The 26,998-nt window shown below is 41.5% G+C and overlaps 2 protein-coding genes across 4 annotated transcripts; one reads left to right on the top strand and one right to left on the bottom strand.

Moving 5' to 3' along the window:
• Positions 1-3,508: 3,508 nt before the first annotated feature.
• LOC139443355 (transmembrane protein 229B-like) lies at positions 3,509-8,099 on the bottom strand. The gene is made up of 2 exons (XM_071224342.1): positions 7,996-8,099; positions 3,509-5,589 (listed from the first exon to the last, which is right to left on the bottom strand). The coding sequence occupies exon 2, from the start codon at positions 5,582-5,584 to the stop codon at positions 5,072-5,074; it is 513 nt and encodes a 170-aa protein (XP_071080443.1). The 5' UTR covers positions 5,585-5,589; positions 7,996-8,099; the 3' UTR covers positions 3,509-5,071.
• A 5,759-nt stretch (positions 8,100-13,858) lies between these two features.
• On the top strand, positions 13,859-26,880 carry LOC139442747 (uncharacterized). 3 transcript variants are annotated; one of them, XM_071223630.1, is made up of 5 exons: positions 19,017-19,317; positions 20,321-20,645; positions 24,215-24,520; positions 24,631-24,721; positions 25,469-26,880. In XM_071223630.1, exons 3-5 carry the CDS (start codon positions 24,216-24,218, stop codon positions 25,559-25,561), a joined length of 489 nt encoding a protein of 162 aa, XP_071079731.1. In that variant the 5' UTR covers positions 19,017-19,317; positions 20,321-20,645; position 24,215; the 3' UTR covers positions 25,562-26,880. The 3 variants fall into 3 exon arrangements, with proteins under 3 accessions (XP_071079732.1, XP_071079731.1, XP_071079733.1); XM_071223631.1 differs by lacking the exons at positions 19,017-19,317; positions 20,321-20,645 and adding an exon at positions 13,859-14,106; XM_071223632.1 differs by lacking the exon at positions 20,321-20,645.
• The last annotated feature ends 118 nt before the right edge of the window (positions 26,881-26,998 follow it).

The following is a 26,998-nucleotide window of genomic DNA, read 5'->3' as shown; positions in this document are numbered from 1 at the left end:
TTGCCTCAGGCAGATGATATCATCAAAACTTATCACCAGGGTAACGTCCTCACTACTACCTGCCTGACCCAAATACACCTTGTATACATACTGATAAAAAAAAAGTTAAGGATGACCCGATTCTTTCATAATACTATAGTTACAAATTGATACTTTAAAACAACAGTTAGTGTAATGCAATGTATAGAAATCTAGCAATTATTTAATTACAATGTCCGGAAACAAGCTGAAGACAAGTTGAATTTCAACATCTTTATTCTTTCACTGTGACGTTTCGTTACAGGTTCCAGTACCTGTTATCGAGCAGCCATTAAAGGTACTAGCACCTGAACCTAATGTTGCACTGGAAGAAGTTGAAATCCACAAGTCAATCTCTCTTCAAAGATGCTTGAATACTTCTTTAAGATATTACAAAATCCAGCAGTTTTAAATGTTGGGATGACAAAGCCATGGGTCCCACTATTCTTGATTCTAGCGGTGTGGCAGGGTATTGTTGACCCCTGTAACAGGTAGGGTTGTAGCTCTTATAAAAAGGAAAAAAGTCAGTAATGCAGGGAATTGTGTAAATAAGAAATGAAAAAATGTTGAATGATGATACATTTAGGACACATTTCTTTGCTTTTTTATATACTGACAGATTGTTACTTTTAACTTCTTTGATGGGCATTTAGAAGTTGGAGAACTAAGTTAGGATAAGAATTTATGGATGAACAACTTCTTTATTACAATTAAGAGCGACGTTTCGGTGTAGGTTCTAACACCGTCATCATTACTTTTAAGTGAAAATAAAGTATGATTTGCCCGATAAAGTACTCATGCTTGTACTAAAACATCACATTGAAAGAATATATGACAATCTGTCTTCATCTGATTAATGTTTTCTGATATTGATCTCTACAGTAATGTTTAATTTTTTGCAGTGTTTAGTTTCTTCTCTTCATCAGATGTTTGCATCCGCCAGAGACACTATGACTTAATTAGTATTTAATTAATTAATATTTGTTTGTTTGATGTTTTACACAGCAGTGAGTCCGCAATATTCCAGCAATATCCCAATGACATGTAAATAATCAAGTCTAGGCCAGACTGGCTGAGAGTATGATCAATGTACAATGTTATCGGTGTGCTGACACAAACAGCCACGTCACACAGCCTGACCACCTTATCTTATCTCCTACGACAAGATTGAGATACTTGAGACCTGTTCTGACCCAGAGAGATAATTCTTACTCCTAATTTGTTGTATTGTTGTTTGTTGTTTAATGCTGCAGGTAAACCACACACCTGGTACCATTATGCACAAAAGCCAACCTCACTTGTGCAGGTAAACCACACACCTGGTACCTTTATGCACATTAGCCAACCCTACCTGTGCAGGTAAACCACACACCTGGTACCATTATGCACATTAGCCAACCCTACCTGTGCAGGTAAACCACACACCTGGAACCATTATGCACATTAGCCAACCCTACCTGTGCAGGTAAACCACACACCTGGTACCTTTATGCACATTAGCCAACCCTACCTGTGCAGGTAAACCACACACCTGGTACCATTATGCACATCAGCCAACCCTACCTGTGCAGGTAAACCACACACCTGGTACCTTTATGCACATTAGCCAACCCTACCTGTGCAGGTAAACCACACACCTGGTACCATTATGCACATCAGCCAACCCTACCTGTGCAGGTAAACCACACACCTGGTACCATTATGCACAAAAGCCAACCTCACTTGTGCAGGTAAACCACACACCTGGAACCTTTATGCACATCAGCCAACCCTACAAGACTTTTATGAACACACATTGCAGATAACACACCTTTATAAATATACAATGCAAAACCACATACCACTGTGATACACAAATGTACACAAATACACTCATAAAGGTAAAACTTTAACATGATAAATAAACAACACACTTGGTTCCTAGGACGTAAAATAACCCCCCCCAAAAAGTCCCAATATAAAAAGAGAAAATAAGAGGAATTATTTCTGTATGAAAATTGAGCTGAAATACAGAACTAACTGCCTGTATTAGAAGTACGCTGAAAACCAGTCCTAGTCAAATCTGCCCTTGTACAATATGTCCCATTTGAGTCAGCTATGATAAAACATGGGTGGGGGTGTTTTGGGTGAAGAAGTGTCATGCCGACTATGCCGGACAGTTACAAGTGAGTGAGTGGGGTTTGAATCTAACATCACCAATGTCATGCAAAATCATTAAAATTAGATCTTAGTTCTCGCTACCGCTAAACAAAGATCTGAGGACATCCCATTACGGGTCACGTCAGAGCAACCTTTCGTGAACTTTGACCAAACAATGAAATGACTTACAACAGGTCGTCAATGGCCAATCAGTAAGCATCTTTCCCACGCTTCATGGCACAGGTTTCAAACTGGCGACTCAATTCCAGGCTACACTAAATAATGATTTAAAATATAAAAACTGAACACAGGAATATTCTGCACTGTACATTAAGTAGCCAAGTTTGTATGGAAGTACTTCCCATGGCCTATGGAAAGTCTCTTCCGTTTCATTTATCCCATTGAAACTAGAGATTTTTACAGAATCTGTCGAACAAAGCAATGCTCTGATGTGAGAAGTTGTGAGGCTGTTAGTTATTTCATTGCTCGGTCACAGTTTGTTCTGACGTGACCTGAATGGGATGTCCTCAGATCTTTGTTTAGCGGTAGCGAGAACTCATATTTGATCATAATGAGATTTCAATGTCATGGTGTCCTACTCAGAGTAAACAAATCCAGAGTGAGTGAGACAGGTTCAACCTTGGGCAGAAAGAGGTTCCTAACCAGAGGCATTGTAAAGGGGTTCCTAACCCTATGGGTTGTAAAGGGGTTCCTAACCATAAGGATTGTAAAGGGGTTCCTAACCCTAAGCATTCTAAAGGGGTTCCCAACCCTATGGATTGTAAAGGGGTTCCCAACCCTAAGCATTCTAAAGGGGTTCCCAACCCTAAGGATTGTAAAGGGGTTCCCAACCCTAAGGATTGTAAAGGGGTTCCCAACCCTAAGGATTGTAAAGGGGTTCCCAACCCTAAGGATTGTAAAGGGGTTCCCAACCCTAAGCATTCTAAAGGGGTTCCCAACCCTAAGGATTATAAAGGGGTTCCCAACCCTAAGGATTATAAAGGGGTTCCTAACCCTGAGGATTATAAAGGGGTTCCCAACTCTAGGGATTATAAAGGGGTTCCCAACCCTAAGTATTATAAAGGGGTTCCCAACCCTAAGGATTGTAAAGGGGTTCCCAACCCTAAGGATTGTAAAGGGGTTCCCAACCCTAAGGATTATAAAGGGGTTCCTTACCCTGAGGATTATAAAGGGGTTCCCAACCCTAAAGATTGTAAAAGGGTTCCCAACCCTAAGGATTATAAAGGGGTTCCCAACCCTAAGGATTATAAAGGGGTTCCCAACCCTAAGGCTTGTAAAGGGGTTCCCAACCCTAAGGATTGTAAAGGGGTTCCCAACCCTAAGGATTGTAAAGGGGTTCCCAACCCTAAGGATTATAAAGGGGTTCCCAACCCTAAGTATTGCCTGAGCATAACTAACCAGGGTCAAAGGGGCACACAAGATCATTGAAGCCAGAGTCACAGACTAAACCCGGAGCCAATCAGCACTATTACATGTAGAAGCTGAACCCGGTAACTTCAACACATCATTTTATCAGTTTTGTTAAGTTTCTTCCTATCACAGTAGCATAAGGTGCAGATTTTCTAAAACTGGTTTGTGAGTATTACACATTACAAAGTGTAGTCAACAAAGAGTTTGTGCGATATGTCACATACAAATTAACAGTTTGTACAAAGCAAAGAAACATGTAGTATTGTCAGCAATTGGATAAAGCTATCAATTTAGAATATATTTTGAACCCAATCAGTACATGCTGTTCCCTGAAATTGAAAGGTTAGCCAATATTGTTACCTTTGTCATGGGCTTGTTGCCATGGTTACCAAAAACACATCTATTTCAGCCATACAACAAAGTAAACAATAATCTAATAGTGGAATCAGCTGTCAGGGAAGCTAATGCATCAGTACATTCATTAAAATCATGTCATTTGTGATAAACAAAAACAAAAGAACATGCATCTTCCATTCCACAAAATTAAACATGACTAAATGAATTAGTGTTTAAGTCTTAATAATTTTAAAAATACACGCAGGAAATACATAAAATAGACTGTGAAGTGCATAATTCAATTTACCCAAACAAAACAAATTAACCGCCAATTATCCATCCATTTCCAATGCTTGGACTAAATACCATCCCACAGATGTAGAAGCGTTGATCTACCTGTTGATGTTTAATACTAAGGTAACAATGGAGGTTATTATGTCATAATATGCATCATCAGCATCTATCATGGTCATCTATCATGGTCTATTACAGATAGTGACACCAGTGGAATAACCCGAATTCCTGCTGCCAGCATATCACATACGACATTCTGGGATAGAATTACATTTGGAATAACCCAGATTCCTGCTGTCAGCGTATCACATTAGACTCATCCTTGGATAGAGATATATTTGGAATATGAGTATGGCGTTTATGATGGTTGTCATGGTTACTTCCCCCTTTGGACACAAGGGGTTGTGACACCAAAATTAGGAGCTACAAGATATATGGTCATTATCAGTGTCATGGTGTTCTAGAAAAGTCTGTGTTCATAGCTTGTAGCTGCTAATTGTTTTTTCATAACACGCCTTTGTGCCTTCAGACAACCTCCAGCCATATCACAGCAGGGGACACTAAGCATATCTGTCACACTCTGTACACACTGAACTAATTTAGAAAGTATTTCTACCCAGTATATGGAAATGCTGATAAGATGCAAGAAAGCTATCCTTGTCCGATGGACATCTTATTATACATATTCTATTCAATTTTACAAGATCCATTCAAGCTTAATTAGCTGACTTTTTTCTGTCCACCTCAACTATCTACATGTCATCAGAACTAAAGGGAGACATATGATTATTATTACAAAAATATTATTTATGAATCATAATCATGGTAACAGCTTGTGTGAACTAAGCAGTCCTCAGTCTGATTTCTTGACATCTCCATTGGATGAAGTGGGTTTGGAGTTACCGGGGAAGCGAGGCCCCCAGTGTATCTGCCTCGTATATTTGATGACGAACTGCTCCGAGATCATGCACCCCATGAACCACAAGGGGGCATATTCCAGTGTAATCAGTCCCATAAAATCTCCTTCAAACGGTGTGTAATCCCAAGGGCAGGCATCAAACTTTTTCAGTACATATCCAGTGCTGAACTCCCAAATGTACGTCCATACTGTATAAATGAGTGCTCTCCCAACCAGGGGTACTCTGTCCTTTAAGCGAAGATACAGATACTCTATCATCATCGTAGACAAGCCGTAGATAGGAAAAGACCAGACACTGGTGTTGCCCGGGAACTTCCAGTTAAAGTTGACAACAAACTCCCATATTGCTGTGAACATAACCTCTATTGCATAGCCATGGATGGCGTAAATATAAAATCTACCTAGTGATGATAGGGGTATACTGGTCTCTGGCACTTTGCTTTCCATTTTGTCTGGAACAAAAATCAAACTAAATCATAATTCTTTCTCCATAACATTTATGAGACAAAAGTGAGTGAGTGAGTTGGGTTTAACGCTGCTTTTAACAGTATTCCAGTTATATCGCGGCGTGTCAGCTTAATGTGGGAGGAAAGCCCAAAGTGATGCAGGTATTAGACGTTTACCACTTCGATGAAACCCACGAGCACGGGAATAGTGCTGACAAACCTAGAAACATAATCGGGGCGAACCGGGATTCGAACCCACAATCATAGGTTTCTGGCGTGTTCAAGGGATGCAACTCTGCACAGCGAATCGCGGCGCCTTAGACGACTGGGCCTATGAGACAGAAAAAAATGCCTCAAAACAAAAGTGTGTATATGTAACAGTATAACAAAACACAGTAGTTACTAGCAGTAGTTCTGCCATATTTCAGCACAAAATTGAGCATAGTCAGTCTGTGATTCCATACTCTTGCAGCAGATCATATTCTCACTATCCTCATCCTACACAAGACATGAAGAAAGATTGTGACGATAGTACGAATAACAAAATGTTTCTAACCATGTCACTCTCACTGTGTTTATACTTGGGGTAAAAAAGCAGTATACCGGACACCTTCCGCCATTTTGGTTAGGATGTGCATGAGCTCATTCCTTAGTAACTGTTTCTATGTTTTTCAGGCACCATTTCTGTCGCCTCGCTAAAACAACAGGTGGTTTGGGGGGCTTGCCCCCTACTCAAGCTTGAATTAAATGCTTTTGTTAAATCTTTAATTACCATAGTAGATACACAATACATTACATTATTAGTGGCATTAAACAAACATGGTGTCCGGTATAATGCATGTGTACCATACTTGGAATAACGCAAGAAATGGGAAACAACTATATGTATGACAGATTCATCTACCCTTTTTCAATATGCAGGGAGGGCCTGTGAAGACCCGGGGTAGAATAGATCTTCATCAACCCATGCTTGCCTTAAAAGGTGACTATGCTTGTCATAAAAGGCGACTAATGGGATCTGGTGGTCAGGCTCGATGACTTGGTTGATGCATGTCATAGGTCCCAATTGCGTGGATCGATGCTCGTGTTGTCAATCACTGCATTGTCTGATCCAGACTCGATTATTTACAGACCGCCATCATATAGCTGGAATATTGCTGAGTGCGGCGTTAAACAACAAACCAAATCAACATGCAGAGCTACGGCTAAGCAGCAATTTTGCGTATAATACCCCCTAAAATATTTAAAACACAATTACTTTCAAATAACTGGCGTACAGAAACGCATGCATTAAAAAAAAAATCAAATGTATGAAAACAGCATGCATAAATACCCATGAAGCTTTTTCAGCATGTGTAAAAAGGAGCTAATTTCCGAAACACAATTACGAGCTAATTTACTCTCCGAGTCAAGCCTATATATTTAGAACAGTTATATACATCTAAAACATAATTTCATTTATTTTTTTAAATCCTAAAATGTTCACTTATTTTAGGAAAAACACAAAAGATGAATAGATGAGTGAAAAAATGTTGGTTACCCAATAAAAAATGTAATAACCCAATAAAATCGAAACCCTAGAGTAAAAACTCAATTGCTCAAAAAGTTATCTGGAGCTCTGAATATGTACAATGAGTTGTCAAAATCTGCCAAGTAACAAGCTGATTAAACTTGTGTCTTTATGTTTGTGCACGCCATGCAGTGTCTGGAGTTACATGATCACAAATCACCCACACTGTGGCCATGCATGCACTGACATGTTGACACATTCTATAATCAGCTTATCACCATGAATGTGGAATATATGTATTTTATGGATACAAACCAATCTAGTTTTATACAAAAGTAAGTCTAGCCAGCTCAGTTCCATGTAGGAAATCAGCATCAGGCATAATAACTGCTTTAAATTTAGAGGAGAGATATGTATTGTGTAATAGATTCTTTCATGATAAAGCTGATTATAGACTAACATATACATGATGATATAGTCTATTAAATCTTATAATTGAATATGTGGAAACAATAATACTGTTGATGGTAAAATTTCCTGTATTAACTGTCATTGACGTATATCACAACAAACAATAGAATAGGAAACACCAGACTAACTGTTTAACAAATGACAGTCTCACAAAACTCTCACACATAATATCTTCGTGACAGCCATCACTACCATGAGCATACTACATCAGTTTTAGGTTACTCACTAACTATCAGTTTTATCACAAATTCGAACAATCTGCCTGGTGCACTGAATCTTCAAAGAAAGAAGAGGAAATCACAGGCCTAAGTCCAAAGACTTGGCCAAACCTCTGACAAATCAGGGTGTCACAGTCCGGAGGCTTACAATCAACGCTATATCAAATGATGCACTCGGCATATTATTGCTTACTGAAGCCATTATCATTATACCTTTCGATGTATGTTTTCCACTATCACCACTTCATTCATAAAATGCTTTGTTGTCGATGAAGAAATACTCCTGATATTTTTTGTTGATACTTTGTCAACATTACCATGTGTGTACGACCGTACGAGCCACCTAGTGGTAAAGGGACATAACTCTAAATGTTATTGCCCTAACGTCCATGAGGTTATAGTTTTGGGACAGGTTGGATCTCGCATGTTCGGTTCCGTTGTGCGATGTGACGACCATTATATTCATTATATTGCAAGTGTGACACTGCTTATGCGCATAATTTTAAATGTTTTAGAACTTCATTCGCTACATTTAATCAATCATTGTACTTCACTTCAACAGAATGAGCCAAATGTTTGCCAGTTGTTTATTGAAAAGATAAAGGTTAGCATTGATCTTCAGCAACCCACGCTGGTTTGTAAAAGGCAACTAACAGGATCAGGTGGTCCGGCTCGCTGACTTGGTTGATGTATATCATCGTATCCCAATTGGATAGATCGATTATCATGATGTCAAATCACTGGATTGTTTTGGTCCAGACTATCATTTACAGCCGGACCGCCGTCATAAAACTGGACTATTGCTGAGTGTGGCGTTTTGGCTAGTTCATATGTTTATATCGCGAATAGATCTACCGTATTTCCTCGCCCTGGCTTCTATTTATTTCGGACAAGCCTTTGACCCGGCTTCTATTAATACCCCCATTTCACTATGACCACGAATTTAGGTCCCAAAAAGGGATAATTAATTGTATCAATTGATCGACCCGGCGTCTATTGGAGGCCCGGCTTCTATTAATACCCCCATTTCACTATGACCACGAATTTAGGTCCCAAAAAGGGATAATTAATTGTATCAATTGATCGACCCGGCGTCTATTAGAGGCCCGGCTTCTATTTTTTGCACTGAACAATTGACCCGGCTTCTATTAGAGGCCCGGCGTCTCATAGAGGAAATACGGTATATGATTGCTAAGCTGCAGCTACAAAACCATATTTTTTTTAATTTTAAAACTATGAGACTGAATGCTGTGTTAAAGAAAAACACTTTGCAAGAAATGTAATATTTGTGTCAGGCAATTTCTTTTCTTTTTCAACAGTAAACAAAATGATTTTTTCCCAGAATTTTCGGGGACAATTTATAAGAATATCAAATGGTCGGTCCACAACTAGCATCTCCACTGATACACGGGGAGAAATAGTCTGACATGAGTGGTCTCCCTTAGCTGATTGGTCGACAAGAAGCTCACTCCCCTCACACGTACGGGAGATGAAAGCTCACTAAGATACTTGTTGAATCAGTGCGTTTGCTTGTTTATTTTGTATATGATGTGAGTGAGGAATTAACGCCGGCTCCACAACGGCGCCAGCTATATCCCTGATCATCCACGTTTCAAGGCAGGACCCCGGTCGTTTAATGAGAAAATAATGTACTTGATAACCTGCTCGTCATTATTTGTTGTGACATCCAGCATTGGTTGTATGTACATGTCTTTTGTGGACAGATTTGGGGAAGGCCATGTTCAAAACAACATGTGCAGAGACGAATAAACCGCTCATAAGCACAGTTGCTTTAAGTGTTAGTTTGCTAAGAAACTTACGTTTATCATTTTATCGTCATTCTAAAAGCATGATTATTTCTATCGGGATCATGCATATCTAAACTGCTAAGTATTCTATCAAACCAGCTATCCCAAACTTGCGAAAATTTTGATATCTAAAGAATCGATATTATAAGAGAAACGGTTGTAAAGGCGAAGGGAGATCACTCTCGATCTGTCATACATGCATGGAAATAACAGTAAGTGAAGTGTTCGTAAAATATCCAGTCTTCCAACACATTGCGCAGACACAACGGGTCAGGACAAATGTCCCCTGAATATCTTCATTTGATCATTTATTTTTCTCTATATTACATCTGAAAGTTATCTCAACACCAGACATGGTCAGCTGCCTTTACTGCTGTGTTGCTGTCACCTAGTCGTTACTAGACCCAAGGAAGGAAGGAAAACAGTCTCGTGTGTATACCATTAATCCATATGTATTTAGATATGATCAAGAAATAGAATAGCAAGTACCAAAAGAAAGTGTCGAAATCAGGGCCAAGCATGAACACAAAAACTGTCCTCTGATATCAAGAGAACTGAATAAACTTAGAAATGTCAGCCAAAAGGTGAGCCAAAACAAATAACAAATATCGAAAGGGTGTGTCCTAAAACAAAACTAAAAAATGGTGTAGCCAAAACAGTCCAAAAGGGAGAAATGCTTTATCACGCCGGCACCAAACCACATCCTCTCACACAAACACACTTTCCAAACACATCCTCTCACACATGTACACTCACCTCTTACCAAAACACACATGTAAAACACATCTTCGGGGAAATATGAACTTAATACCAAACGCACATGAAAAAAATATCGCCACTTATGCGAAATACACACTCTCACACATGCACACTTAATTACACTCACTCAAACATGCATGCAAAACGCACTCATTCACTTTTACACGCTTACACGCTTACACTCGTTCAAACATCTCTCTCTCTCTCTCTCTCTCTCTCTCTCTCTCTCTCTCTCTCTCTCTCTCTCTCTCTCTCTCTCTCAGATTCTCCTCCAGAAGGCAGCCACACTCTTCAGCGCCTTCCCCAGAGGATGAATTTCGCGGTCCTCCACGAAGCTGTAGTCGTCCTCGTCCTCGTAGACCCAGTAGTCACTGTCGTCATCACTACATGCAGGGTAGTGGTCGACGTAAGATATGGTGACTGGGGCAGGGAGCGTCCCGCCGTGGTCAAGGCGGGACCAGAACGGGGTGAAAACACTCAGAGAGGGGGTCGGGGACGCAACCTGGGAACTACACGAGTGATGGGGGAGGGAGGTTGAAAGGGGCGTCAGTAGGCGAAGTACAAAAGGAATGTACCAAAGAAAGTCGGAGTGATCGATATAGGTTACATATGCTATGACGGTACTACAAGTGAACAAGACATAAATTGGTTGATTGGTCGACAAGAGGCCCACTCCCTTCCTATATGGCCTCTGCATATACGGGAGATACAAACAGTGTATTTGCTTGTTTATTTTGTACATGATGTGGGTGAGAAAGAGACGCAACTCTGCACAGCGAATAACGGCGCCTTAGACGTCCGCCCCCCCCCCCCCCCCCCCCCCCCCCCCCCCCCCCCACACACACAACCGCCTAGGAAATGTAAGAGTAAACTTAATCTTAATAAGAAAAACATCAGAGAAGGGTATTTGACCGAATAGTGTTGAGAGTGACTTGGAGTATTTCAGGCCCAGGGTGTACCTAGGATATTAAACCGGGTAAAGATAAACGGATATATAGTATTTAATTGTCAGTCAGGCGTCACCCGATACAGTTAATTGCGTATCAGCTGTTCATCAGTCGGAACTTGTCATTGACTATTCTTTGTTTGTTCACGCTGCAGTATGCCATATTTCATCCAAGCTCCCGGGTAAAAAAAAGTACACAAAATTGAATTGGCGTTCATGTCCGGTTGCTGTAAGATGCGACACACGACGCATGCGCTTACTGACTCCGAAACGTCTTGTGTCAGATGTCTGTGACACGTGTTATCAAAACTAAGGAGATGGTTTACCACAGATGACAGATTGATGGGGAATAGTTCCATTAATGAATAATTCAACAAAGTGTGGGCGTAATTTGAAACTGCATGAAACAGATATCCAGGAGATACACGAGGGCTGTCCTGAATTAATTATTAGGGAGTGCGGTGGCATAGAACACCCGCCCTTGCATTATTAATTATGGCAGCTCCCCATTGTCATTTCAAAGCAATGTAAAAGAAAATAACAGGACGGTAAGGTAGCCAGTAGATAGTTCAATAGGTTTAGTATCAGTGTTTGTATACCCATATAAAAGATTTTTCTCATTGAATGACGGGCTTGTGACAGAGCCACGTGTTTTTTATAAGCATATAATAACACCCACACCATCACCATCTCTATTACCTGATGCCAGGCCAATAACATGGCATCTCTATTACCTGAAGCCACGCCCATAACATGGCATCTCTATGGCTTGATGCCACGCCCACAACCTGACATCACTATTACTGATGTCATACCCATAACATGGAATCTCTATTACCTGATGCCACGCCCATAACATGGCATCTCTATTACTAATGACACACCCGTAATATGACATCTCTATTACCTGACGCCACGCCCACAATATGGCATCTCTATTACCTGATGCCACGCCCAAAATAGGGCATTTCTATTACCTGATGCCACGCACGTACCATCATATCTCTATTACAAGATGCCACGCCCACACTATGACATCACTATTAATGACGCCACACCATTACATCTCTATTACCTGATGCCACGCCCACACTATGACATCACTCTTACTGATGCCACGCCAACAATATGACATCACTAATACTGATGCCACGCCAGCACCATCACATTTCTATTACATGATGCCACGCCAACAATAGAGCATTTCTATTACCTGATGCCACGCCCCTACCATCACATCGCTATTACACGAAGCCACTATAACATCACTATAACTGACGCCACACCATTACATCTCTATTACCTGATACCACGCCCACACCATTACATCTCTATTACCTGATTACACGTCCACAATATGACATCACTAATACTGATGCCACGCCCATAATAGGGTATTTCTATTACCATGGACCCTATTACCTGATGCCACGCCCGTACCACCACATCTCTATTACATGAAGCCACGCCAACACTATAACATCACTATTATTGACGCCACACCATCACATCTCAATTACCTGATGTCACGCCCACACTATGATATCAATATTACTGATGCCACGCCCATAATATGACATCACTATTACCGATGCCATCCCCATAACATGTAATCTCTATTCCCTGATGCCACGCCACGAACATGGCACATCTATTACCTGATGCCACGCCCACACCATCACATCTCTATTACCTGATCCCACGCCCACACCATCATATCTCTATTACCTGATGCCATGCCAACAATAGGGCATCTCTATTACCTGATGCCACGCCCATAACATGGCATCTCTATTACCTGATGCCACACCCACACCATCACATCTATATTACCTGATGCCACGCCCGCACTATCACATCTCTATTACCTGATGCCACGCCCGCACTATGAAATCACTATTACCTGATGCCAAGCCTACAATAGGGCATCTCTATTACCTGATGCCACACCCACACCATCACATCTATATTACCTGATGCCACGCCCGTACCATCACATCTCTATTACCTGATGCCACACCCACACCATCACATCTATATTACCTGATGCCTCGCCCGTACCATCACATCTCTATTACCTGATGCCACGCCCGCACTGTCACATCTCTATTACCTGATGCCACGCCCACACCGTCACATCTCTATTACCTGATGCCACGCCCACACTATGACATCACTATTACCTGATGCCACGCCCACACCATCACATCTCTATTACCTGATGCCACGCCCGCACCGTCACATCTCTATTACCTGATGCCACGCCCACACTATGACATCACTATTACCTGATGCCACGCCCACACCATCACATCTCTATTACCTGATGCCACGCCCACACTATACACATCACTATTACCTGATGCCACGCCCACACTATGACATCACTATTACCTGATGCCACGCCCACACCATCACATCTTTATTACCTGATGCCACGCCCACACTATTCACATCACTATTACCTGATGCCACGCCCACACTATGATATCACTATTGCCTGATGCCACGCTCACACCATCACATCTCGTGTATGTGATGGTGTAGCCGACAACGCATCGGTAAACCGACCACAGTGATTGGACACTTTTACTCAAAACAGGCTGAAGGTGTAGCTTCAACAGTCATTGTTGTAACATCAATACTCTAACACAAATTCCACAGCGCTGCGCCGTACATTAAGCACCTGTCGGCGGGTGTCCCCTTACCGCGATCATGTGCTCCACGCTCGCGACCCGTTAACCATTGTCCTCGCCAACTGACACAGGGCAGCGCCGTATCCAGCCGCTGCAACTCTGGACCACAACAAAGGTAAGTTAAATCTGCTTTGTTATCATGGGTAAATGTCATCACGAGTACATATATAAAGTGTCATTAACTGTGTATGTGAACTGCAACAGTTCTGTTGGTCAGTGTTAGGACAGATGAGATATATTCGACGAAGCTTGTAGCAACATTGATAACTGAACTTTCCAACAAGCAGCAAAGGACGTTTCTCATGAATTGGTGTCAACACAAATTCAGCAGATTTTAAGTTTTGTCAGCTGAGATATCCATATCCAATTGAAATTAAGGGACCCATTTACTATACGGGCGGGGTGGGCTGGGCTGGGCTAGGCTGGGAAGTTTTGTTAGCGACAGATATCGTTTTGGTCACTGCTTGACAGTTACCTTTTAACATTGTTTTCTGGAACAAATCAGTTTGTTCGAAACAATCCCCAGCCCCCAACTCTATATACGTATGCATTTTGTACATTAATGCCGGGACATCATGTGAAATGGTTTACTTACTGTTTATTGTTAACTTCTCGCCTCCCTTGCACGTGCACGCGCGTCTTCCTACCTGCTGTCCACGTGCGAATGTCTACAACCGACACGGCCATTTGACACACGCCACAACATGACACAATATTAGCAGAAAATAAAAGCGATAGTTTCCGGCGATTACGCGTGTGGAAAGAGCAGGTGGAAAATATTACCAAACTTTGAAGGTCAGTCAAAGTTCAGCTGTTTTTCAACTTTAAGGTGCTTAGTTTTAATACAAAAGGTCGAGATATAGGTAACCATTCAGTGCATTTCCCGTAGACGTTCAACTTTGAGTCGACCGCAATATGAGCCTGGAGTCCTCCTGTCCTAGACGACTTAGTGCATATAGTATGGGACCATCTAACGACCTAGTGCATATAGTATGGGGACATCTAACGACTTAGTGCAGATAGTATGGGAACATCTAACGACTTAGTGCAGATAGTATGGGACCATCTAACGATTAAGTAAGACAGTTTTGGACCATCTAACAACTTAGTGCAGATAGTATGGGACCATCTAACGACTTAGTGTAGATAGTATGAGACCATCTAACGACCTAGTGCAGATAGTATGGGACCATCTGACGACTTAGTGCAGATAGTATTCAACCATCTAACGAATTAGTGCAGATAGTATGGGACCATCTGACGACTTAGTGCAGTTAGTATGGAACCATCTAACGACCGAGTAAGACAGTTTGAGACCATCTAACGACTTAGTGCATATAGTATGGGACCATCTGACGACTTTGAGCAGATAGTGTGGCCCCATGTTTTTCATCCACCCGACATAATTTTAAAATTAACAAAAATTAGAAGCGCCGTGTTGTCTTTCCCTGTTCCTGATGGGTAGATCTGACCAAGTCTGTAAGGCAAATATTATCAGTTAAAATCCTTATTCTAGATCATATAAATACCGGTCCTTAAACCGTCCGCTTATCTGGACTTTCCTATTATAAGTATAGAATTAGAATACACCCATTTAAATCAGTACAGCCTTGAAGCAAGGCTACTGGTTGACCTGCCCCGGCAAGTGTAGAGAGGGCTGAGAGAGAACCACATCCCTCCAGGTCCAGCCTAGGGTGTACCCACTCATCAAGAGTGCTGAATTCCGCAGACTCAAATCAAACACTTGTATTGATAACCAGTTTCCGGGTTGGCAATAATTCAAACAAGTCAACAACGCATCATAAACACTGCCAGTTTGTGATATAATATACCACTAAAGAGAGAAGTCAAAGAACACCCGATTCTTTCTAATTACTATAGTTTAAGCTGTTTTGACTGACTGACTGAGTATGGTTTTACGCCGCTTTTAGCAATATTCCAGCAATGGGCGTCACACATTGTACCCATGTCGGGAATCGAACCCGGGTCTTCGGCGTGACGAGCGAACGCTTTAACCACTAGGCTACCCGACCGACCCTTAAGCTGTTTTGTCATGCCAGATTAACTATGGAGTAACATGAAAGAATCGGGTGTTCCTGAACTTCGTTTGATTAGTATATAAATATTTATATATCTGTCAAACTCAATTATGTTAATAGTCTACTACTTCCACCCAATTGGAGTGAGATAATATACCAAATGAAACAAATATAATAATACAATAAAAAAAATATTTTTCATGTACCTCAAAATATAATTGTGAGATGAACGTGCAACTCTTTATTCTGAGGCTGCAACTATATACATATACACTCTTCAAAAAAAGAAACGCACAGGTAGATTTTTAGTAAATTTATGTACCTAATAAAGTCGAAATACTTAATTTAATATCATAGATACAAATATGAAAATTTGGAGCTCGATAGTCACATGTTGTCGTTGTACAAAGGCATTGAAAACTGTTCATTTTCATGTCACATAAGGCCACAAGGTTGCGCTGAACCGGGCAGCAATCACGGCTCTGCATGTCCTCGGCACTGACTGGATAAGTGTACGAATTTTGTCCTGCAGAATTCTGCGCCATTCTGCTTGTAACGCGTTGGCCAGTTGTGGGAGTGTCTGGCGTGTTCTGACGTTGACGTACACGTCGATCGAGTTCACCGTAGAGGTGTTCGATTGGGTTGAGATCTGGAGATCTCGACGGCCAGGGCAAGCCATTGATGTTGGCATTATGCAGGTAGTCTACCGTGACACGAGCTGTGCGCGGTGGAGCGTTGTCCTGTTGAAACAGCTTCCTCTGGTGGTCAATGATTGGAAGAAGGTGAGGTTGAAGTATATGATTCATGTTACAATTTGCTGTCAAATTTCCCTGAACCTCAACCAAGTCAGATCTCGTGGTGTAGGGTATGGCTCCCCACACCATGGCATTAACGCCACCGAAATTGTCGAATTCACGTACACAATGTGGGGCAAACGACGATAAACACGTTGTCTTCCATCTCGCCGGTGAAGAAGAAATCGTGATTCATCGCTAAACCACACTCGTCTCCAGTTTCTTCAATTCCAAGGCTGTAAGGTATGGCACCAACGCAAGCGTCGCTGTAGATGGATCTGTTGCAAAACAGGGACGATAACTGGTCTCCTGGGTCGATTCCAGCCTCGCGGAGATGGTTTCTGACAGTCTGGTCCGAAATCCTCCTCAAACCAGGGATACGTCCTGCAGTCTCCGTAGCTGTGACATTGCGATGACGTTGGTGGAACAGTCGAATGTAGCGATCCGGTGCAGGGGTGGTAACTCTTGGTCGGCAGTGGAATTGGACTGCGTGTATCGGTCCCAAAGGCGGCAAATGGTGCTGTGGTGGACGTTGAGGTGGCGTGCAACAGAAGACTTCGATTCCCCTCTTTGGAAACGTCCTACGTAATCTGTCATTAAAAGCCCAGAGCAGAAATGTAAAAAAATTACTGTCAGGATGTAAATAAGTGAGTGAATTTACAACTGCTTTCAGACACATAATGAAGTAGATTAATAATCACAGAAATCTGTGCGTGTCAGGCCTTGACCGCGCATATATGGCATGCTTGTATTTGTAATAGTATGTAGTTATTCATATAAAACTTTGTTCTAGTTCGTTTTGTCCATCGATATCCTGGCAAAGAAATGAACCGTACTCCCGTGTCCTACATAATGTCTCATATGCATAAGCGGATCCAGAGGGGTGTCATCAAGCACGCACACACACACACACACACACACACACACACACACACACACACACACACACACACACACACACACACACACACCTTCTTTAAAACCTAAATTTGGTATGTTTACTCTCCAGCCCCAACTGAGAGAGGATCTTGTTGTTGTATCCCACCCTTTTATAAATCCCGGATCTCCGCCCTTAATATGTTCTAGTTAATCTTAATTCTAACTTAATAAACTGTCGTTAAACCTGCCGTGAGTTCCTATTAATCTCATTTTCATTAACTGCCCAAAAACATCCTGTACATTTCAAACAAACGGGAAACACAGATGAGACCTCCAATTCCACAAATCCAAGGAATATGAATGTGTGGCATGGTCCATTTTTGTCACTTGCATCAGTATCGTACACAGGGTTGCCAGCTGGGTATATTGCGCACTAGCTGCAAAGCCGTAGCGATGTACTACTCGGATCGCGCACGTACTCTGCCTGAAAAGAGTAGTTATGTAAAACAATACTGGGATCGTCCCAAGCAGGAGTGTTGGCCACTTTGCACAAACGCGTCACTGCGAATTTTACCACGTCCGTGTCTACCAGAAGTCCGATTTTTCGAGTGTCGTCTGTAGTATGTAAAATGTTAAAAATTAATTATGTACCACTCAACATTTGATAGGGACAATCAGATATGTCATTCTGTATAAATATACACTTAAGATGTTCTGTTTTGTGTATCATGGAAAGATACAAATGTCCCTATGAAAAGTCGAGCCGTATATTTCAAAGTTAATCCCTGTTCTTCAAAGAAGTTACATTATCAAATCTTATCTGATCTCAATGAGTGAGTGAGTATGGTTTTACGCCGCTTTTAGCAATATTCCAGCAATATCACGGCGGGGGACACCAGAAATGGGCTTCACACATTGTACCCATGTCGGGAATCGAACCCGGGTTTTCGGCGTGACGAGCAAACGCTTTAACCACTAGGCTACCCGACCGCCCCTTATCTGATTTCAAAGTTATGCGACTGTTCTACAAACATGGAAAACGCACTCATCAAAAGTATGTCTATCAAACCTTAAATTTTCAGAGTAACTCGACCCTGAATCTCAAATATCAACACATGCAGACTGTACCCTTGACATATTCAAAACAAATTATGGAGTTTTATAGGTCACGCATTTTCATAATTCAGCCTGTATTTGCTGTGGTGATGGTGTGACAGCCTGATGATGTTAATTGCATACTTGGTGACCCTTCAGCACGTAATTAGTGACTTCCTGCCCCACGGTTATCGTGTTGGTTCAGTCATGGGGATCTATGTCGCTTGTGTGCACGGACTTTTTGGTTGGTTGGTTGGTTGGATTGTTGTTTAACGCCGCACTCAGCAATATACCAGCTATGTGACGGCGGTCTGGACCAGATAATCAAGTGATTAATATCATGAGCATCGATCCACGCAATTGGGATCGATGACATGCATCAACCAAGTCAGCGAGCCTGACCACCCGATCCCGTGAGTCGCCTTTTACGACAAGCATAGTCACCTCTTACGGCAAGCATGGGTTGCTGAAGACCTATTCTACCCCGGAATCTTCACTTGTCGCGACATTTTGAAACAGGTGGGTTACAGTTAGATGTTCAGTGTATGTCTTCAATGCCAGGACCGCCACCGTGGTCTAGTGGTAGTGCGTCCGCCCGGGGAGCGAAAGGTCCGGTGTTTGATCCCCGGTCGCGTCATACCAAAGGACTTTAACAGATGGTACTTGTTGATGGTACGTCGGGAATCGAACCCGGGTCTTCGGCGTGACGAGCGAACGCTTTAACCACTAGGCTACCCGACCGCCAAGCGTTACTTATGATGCTTACTGGTCTTACTGGTTAACTTGCACGTGCATGTCAAAACAAGTAAGTAACTACAGCCATTATAGTTCCTACTTTGAACAGGCAGAAATCTGCCAAATTCGTTACCGTCATAAAAACAAGAAATTGCAATAAGTATATACAGATGCTGGTGGTTAATCTTCCGCGAAATTTTGGAAATCATAAAGATTAATTCAACGAGTTAATGTATCTATAAGATCATGTGAATGATGCTTCGCCTAGGTGTTGATATAAACTGACTCATTTCAAGGGCGTAATCTCGTCATTTGATTCGAACCATGCCCAGCGGTGATCTATGAGATATTAATCAATGAACATGGCGTGCTTCTTCAAAATAAATACTGTATCAGCGGCTATTGATGAACTATACTACATAAAGAATGCCAGTAAAATATACCAGTCTCTTATATTATGTGTGGTGTATAAACATAATCAAACAAATACATTGAATTCTACTCAGGAGATATCGGCCAAACGGCCAGCGCTCTGTTTCTTTAGCTTGTGTCAATCCAGACTCACACTCGCAGATCTACGCAAAACACACTGTCTGTCATAACGTCAGTGTACACCGATATAAACAATCGCTGCACTGTTGACGCCAAACACCTCGTGCTATCGTTGTCAATATTGCGTTTCACATCAACAAGACACGAGGCTGCTCTCTTTGACTCTGATATTGAAAAAAATGTTGATGCTATATTTGCGGGCGACACTCCTCTTATTCGCTGTGTCAAGTTTCAGTGTAACATTTGGACGGTCGGTAGAAGTTTGAACTCTGCACAGCCACCACGACGCAGAGTAATGATAATTTAGCATGCTTCTGGGGAGACCTTTGTACCATAGCTGATGATGGTAGTGCTGTTTGAAGCTGGAGTGGCGAGGATCACGCGGACTGGTATACCATTGTGATGAATGCACCGAGAGGCCCCAACTGTCATCGGAGTATACGGGCAAGGGCAGATGAATGTAGACAATCGCCAACGGAAATCTGAACATCGGTTTTTGGCAGGCATGATATTTGTTCATCGACAAAGGGATACTCATCTTTGTTACTGGACACAGTCAGGTGAGTGTCCAATGGTTATACAGGTTCTATACGACTTTATCAGAATTGTTTATACGAGCCTTCTTTGACATGTAATCATACATATTGCCGGGGATATGAAAGTATACACCCATGTTTGATCGTGGCTAATATGAAACAAACAAGAAACGGTTATTCGATGCTGATGTATTTGATATGGGTCTCATAGTTGTGTTTTGCACATTACGTATGCAGTGTTTCGGCGACTGTTTTTCAGCCGAATGTAACATTTTCGTAACGTTTGTAAGTTTTTGTCAAATCCAATTTTCAAGAGTATACTTGTTTTTGACCGGTCGTTATAGAAAAATATAGGAAATATTTGATATATGTACAATAAAAAGTGTTTAGCCACACAATCTTGTCATGTTTTGTTGTACTCCGTTCTACTGATGGTCCGATTGCAGATTTGATTTACATTTCGACTGGTAAATAAAAGTAAAATGATAAGTATTAAACTTAAAGAGGGCTATTGGTCCTATGTAAAATTAAGAAACTTTAAAAGTGCTGCCTATTTGACACGACTTTAAAAAAACCGTGTATAATATGTCTGTGTATTCATACATTTAAATAGATGATGTACGATTTTGACTATGATGTGAATCAGTACATGATGGTAGTTATACTAAAGCAAACAAACAGACACTATGACAGTAATATAAAATATGTCGATGATACAGTTATATCCCGGAGACGATCTGAAGTCGTCTACACGACTCCAAGCAATATCAATAACCGTCACATAACATCATGGAGATATCAATAACTTCCATTTCTCGATTGCAGTCACTGAAATTGAAGAAGCGATTGTTATACATTAAGCCACTTAAATAGCTGTAACAGTCAGCGATTCCGTGTATCTGAACCACACTTGGTGTAGGCGAGTTCGACACTGAGCAAATGTGTGTTTCTAAAAGGCGAAAGTGCAATGAAACGAAATTAGAAGTCATTCACTGGAAGTAAAATATTATTCAAAATATTGGCTGTCGGACATAATCAATAAAGCATACTCACTTTATGCGATAAGAAATAATTCAAATGATTTCAAAATGGAAATTACTGGAGGCCAGAACGTTTATTTCACCAGATATCAATGCAAGTCAATCATTTATGACTGGATAATATCATGAAAATACAAAATAGTGTTCCAAGAAACAAACATATTCAAAGTTAGTTTGGTGAGCAATAATTGTCGTGGATAATAAATACATTCTCTGCGCAATCTATTTGCCATGATTTTCGGTACGTTAGGTTTATTGCGTCTAACATATAAAACTGGTATAAGCTTTGATTGAGGTGGACATAAACCAGTAATAATATCTTCATATCCGTGATAAGATCTGCATAAGTCAGTTCCTAATCAACAGTTATTTCCCCTGAATAACGGTATGCGTGTACGTCTTAAAACCACATCTGCACCTATGTTATAAGTCACAATAAGTTGAGACCGCCTCCGTGGTCTTGTGGTAGAGCGTCCGCCCGGAGAGCGGAAGGTCCAGGGTTCGATCCCAGGCCGCGTCATACAAAAAGACGTTAAAAGATTGTACTTGTTGTTACCCTGTCTGGCGCTCGGCATTAAGGGGCTAAAACAAGGACTGGTCGGCTCGGAGTCAGTATACTGTGTCTGAGTGGGGTATTCGTGTTAAACTGCGGCATGGTATCTCAGTGAGCTAGCACTATAAATCGGCATCAGTCCGGACTAGTACAAGCAGCCACACACACACATACACGTGCATGCACGTCGCTATATAAGTGCAATAATCTTGGACGCGACGTTAAACCCAATTTCACCTCACCTCACAATAAGTTGACGTGACGCGAAGAATATGTTACCGGTAAACGTGCTTAGATGTACCTGTTATATTTTTAATAAAGTCCAGAGACATAAAACAGGAAAAAAAATGTATCTTGAGATATTTCGTATTACCTGTATTCGATATGCCAAACGGACGTATCCTGCTATATGAGTGAGTGATTTCTCATTCAAGTGAGTAATTGAGTGAGTATTATATTACGCCGCTATTAGCAGTATAATACTCCAGCAGTATCACGGAGGTTAACACTAGAAAAAGGTTTCACACACTGTTCCCATGTTGGGAATCGAACCCATATCCGGCGAGACGATTTAACGCTTAACCACAAGGATACCCCACAGCAGAGTTGGGTTTTTATTTCAAATATGATATGTGTCAGCGTAATAGGGCAGATCAATAATTATTGAGGACAAATCTGTGATTAGAACCCACGTCAAGCTGATCCTGGCATTGCTAAGGAACGCAACTCAACATAGCAAATCGCGTCGCCTCGTTAAACCACAGGTCCATATATAGTGTGAACCTCGCCACAAGGGAACCCATGCTGTCACAATCACGTGCTTTACAATCTGTACAAAGAATATTACAGTAATGCGGGTTCCCGTTTATGCGACTGATGTTATGGAAACTATATATAACTCCAGGACAAAGGAGGTTCCGCTGTATCACAGCACGAGGAAACACGTTGTAATGAAAACGTGGTCCTTACCTGCCAACAAAACCATCAAGAATGGATCCAATACTTAAATGACCTTCACCTTCGTGGGGTTCATAATCAGCCTGGTTCCCTTCAACGGCGGGTAGCGCGTCCGCCTGGATAGCGGAAGGTTCGGGGTTCGATCCCCGGCCGCGTCATACCAAAAGACGTTTAAAGATGGTACTTGTTGTTACCCTGTCTGGCGCTCGGCATTTAGGGGCTAAAACAAGCACTTGTCGGCTCGGAGTCAATATACTGTGCCTGAGTGGGGTATTCATGTTAAACTGCGGCATGGTATCTCGGTGGGCTAGCACTATAAATCGGCATCAGTCCGGACTAGTACAAGCAGCCACACACACACACACGTGCATGAACGTCGCTATATAACTGCAATAATCTTGGACGCGACGTTAAACCCCGTTTCACAAGGCTGTGACATGCCTGGAATAGTGCCTATTGCGGCTTTCGACAAGCTTCACCCACTCGCTGAATATGCGTGATGAAATTCAACCTTGGCTCACAGATTTGCCCCGTAAGCATCTTTTAAGGCCAATCTTTATAAAACGGTGTCCTCATCAACTCAAGCGTAAAGCGAATCAAATACATGGTCCAGCGTTATAACGGCTTTATTGGGCAATCTTAATAGATATTACCATAAAACATAACCCGGGCATAACTCAGGATTCAATTGGGATGTTTGTATTGATCAGTCTCACTACACGATTTTATTGAGGTATTTTTCAATTGTTCAATGCCATCCTTCAAACAAAGGAAACAGAATGAGTGACAATACAGTATTTTTGAGAATATGAAAATTTGCGTGTGAAGAATCATATTGCGAAAATATCTTAAAAGTGACTGCATGTGCCACACCTGATTGTGACGGAAATGACAAAGAAACTCTGCACGTGAAATACGTGGACCACGTTTTCCTATATTTCAGTTTATTTCGTGACAGCTGTAACACAAGAAGTGGAGGTAATTCTTCGTATGTGTATACATTTTCTGCATGTTACTGACTGCCTGTTTTGGCTTTGATTCAGAATGGTAGAGTGTTGTCACAGACTTCAGCACCACAATACTACACAGGAGCAACTCATCCTTCTCGCGCCATGTCCGCCTCCGTGGAAGCTAGACTTACTGCAAGACAGGGGAACGGAAAATAGTATACCACCAGATGTTATCGATGCTATCAACCATCGATGTCAACGGCAACTCTCACGTCACGTGATGCCCATGCAGGACGAGTCCAAGTGTGTTGGGGGTTGCAGGATAGGTGCGACGTCGGCAGTTGCAGTAACTGTGTTGATTGTCATTCTTGGTCTACTCGTATGGAAGCTGAAATCAAGGTAACGTTTTCGTTTTGGTAACTTTTACTAAAACCGACAATTACTACGTTTGTAACTATTCCTTGTACGATCAGACGTTAACGTTGTGACGCCTTGACCTTGATTTTCAGGCAAAGGTCACATCGATTGCCGCGAGTAAGGATTCCAAACCCTGTGATGGACTTGAAGAACAAAATAGAACTCTCCATCATCACATTGGACGTAAGTAGTTAGTTGGTTTGTTGTTTAACGACTACTGAGTGTCCAAGGCGGCGTTAAACCCAACTCAATCACTCTTCCTAAGACATAAATATACTTACACGTACTCTTTGCAAGGTTGATAAATAGCTGATTAAGTGTTGCATTAGGAGTAAAACAGCTTTATCACGACGGGCTGCTAATAATTGAATATGTTCTGCACAGACCAAACAAGGCGGAGTCTAATTGCCACAGGGGATGTGGGTGGCTCAGTGATCCCTGCGTTCCTAAGGCATGCCAGAAACCCATGGTCGTGTGTTCGAATCCCGGTTCGCTCTATCTATCTTTCTAGGTTGGTCAACACCATGTATACACGTGATAGTGGGTTTCATCACAGTGTTAAATGTCTAAAACCTGAACCCTCCCAACGCCAGGATATAACTAAAATACTCTTCAAAACAGCGATACACAAAACTCTCTCATTGTCACAGAAATATTTCACCGGAAATATACTAAGTTTATATATAAGTTTACTAAAAAAATTAGCCCAGTTTATATGGCTTTGTTTTGTATTTCAATTTGTTAATACATTCATCTACCCATCTTTGACATGTTTAGATTCGCATGCATGTTTACAAAGGATGTGGAAGAATCGTGTAATATTTTCATAGTGGTGTATCAGGAATTACATAATAGCTATATAATTGTAAATATCTTACAGTTCTAATAGAAATATAACTGCATGTTTTATTATGGAATGTGTCTTTACAGGGGGACTCGATCCTGTCTTACGACTCCGGGGCGTCTAACGAGGCCTACTCGACTACAGATTTCACCGAGAAGGGGCGCACCTGGGAGCAGTGATGCTCCGTAATCTGCAAGAAGCTTGTCCCGAATAACACGTGTTGGTCACGAATGGTCCATAGCATATTACCCATGACAACGTTGGACGTCTTCATTAAAATGGTTTCTTGGAGATATGTTTGTGACCCTTATAGTGGAGTGCATGGAAATGTGAAAAAGACTTGAATGGGAGCATTAACAGAAGAAACATGCCACACTGACAGACACCTCTAACCATTGAAATGATCAAACAAAGGGGGACAACTCATGAATGGCTTTGCCCATCACCCATGCGAGGGCTTGTATTTCCGTACATACACTTGAATGGGAGGGTCACAAACCGTATTGAAGTACTGGTATGATAATTTATTGCACCGTTTGTTACTTGAATGATTTTGTTGAGTTTTTGTCTTTTGGTATAAGTGTTATTGTGTTTGTAATGTTTTAATTTACATGTATGATGATGCTTTAAACTTTACGGCAGGGCACAACCGGATGAGAATCGCTAAAAGTGTTTCAGGGAATATAGACTGTCGTTGAACTGGTTGAAATAGAATATATCAATTGTGTTCTTTATAGTGTGCATGTATTTCGCTTTTTCCCAATCTCATTAAAATCATATCTTAGCTTTGTTTAGCGGCAGCCAGAAGATCTGATTTTAATGAGATTGGCTTTTTCCCAGTCTCTCTCTTCAACACTGTACTTATCTCAAGGGGCAAGGGCGCCCCAGTCTGTGCAGTTAATAATAAAATTAATAATATATTTGCCCGAAAGGAAATGTGTTAAATATCAGTTTCTGTGATGGCATAAGCTATAAGATAACATATGAACATGAAACAAACACAAAGAGAATTGAGAACATAAGAGTTACAGAGGAAAGATATGTGACAAAAAAGCACTGACAATGTGGACTGAGCACACAAATAAAAGGGGTAAATGTGATAAAAATAATGGAAGAATGAATTATATGCAGTTGCGTCCCTTAGGCGTGCCAGAATACTATGATCGTGGATTCAAATCCCAGATCTGCCATGATGATTTTTTTTCTCTGTCAGCACAATACCCATGTTCGTGGGTTTTACCAAAGAGGTAATGAACGTCTAGACCTGAGAGCATCACACTGGGTTTTCCTCACGGGTGAAAATGTAGTGGTGGTACTGAAAAACTGTTCAAAGCAGCGTTCCATGAACACAACCTTCTCACAAGACTCAACGGCTTTGTTGGGGTCTCGTCTGTCTGTATTATACACTGAACACAGATCATGTATATAAAGAATATTTTGTTATACTGTGTCTTGTGCGTGTTTTCTATGAGTGACCAGTCATGTTGAGGCAACAGCGCAATGATAATCTAACGTAGTTTACAAAGGTCAAGGAGATCGGCGTTTGTTAAAGTCAACGAAGGATTGACATTTTGAAAGGGTGGACATTTATGTACGCAGATACAGATTTACAGCTT

This window comes from Haliotis cracherodii, unplaced genomic scaffold (genome assembly GCF_022045235.1).
Source record: "Haliotis cracherodii isolate W230 unplaced genomic scaffold, xgHalCrac1.p SCAF_5, whole genome shotgun sequence".
NCBI lineage: Eukaryota > Metazoa > Mollusca > Gastropoda > Lepetellida > Haliotidae > Haliotis > Haliotis cracherodii.
Note: the sequence above shows the minus strand (reverse complement) of the source record. Positions and strands in the feature narration are given on the sequence as shown.

Bases quoted from the DNA above. Each gene is read 5' to 3' on its own strand.
- LOC139443355 (XM_071224342.1), bottom strand. From the start codon at position 5,584: ATGGAAAGCAAAGTGCCAGAGACCAGTATACCCCTATCATCACTAGGT.
- LOC139442747 (XM_071223631.1), top strand. From the start codon at position 24,216: ATGGTAGAGTGTTGTCACAGACTTCAGCACCACAATACTACACAGGAG. The intron at 24,521-24,630 runs GTAACGTTTTCG...CTTGATTTTCAG, and splicing joins GTATGGAAGCTGAAATCAAG to GCAAAGGTCACATCGATTGC. The intron at 24,722-25,468 runs GTAAGTAGTTAG...GTGTCTTTACAG, and splicing joins TCTCCATCATCACATTGGAC to GGGGACTCGATCCTGTCTTA.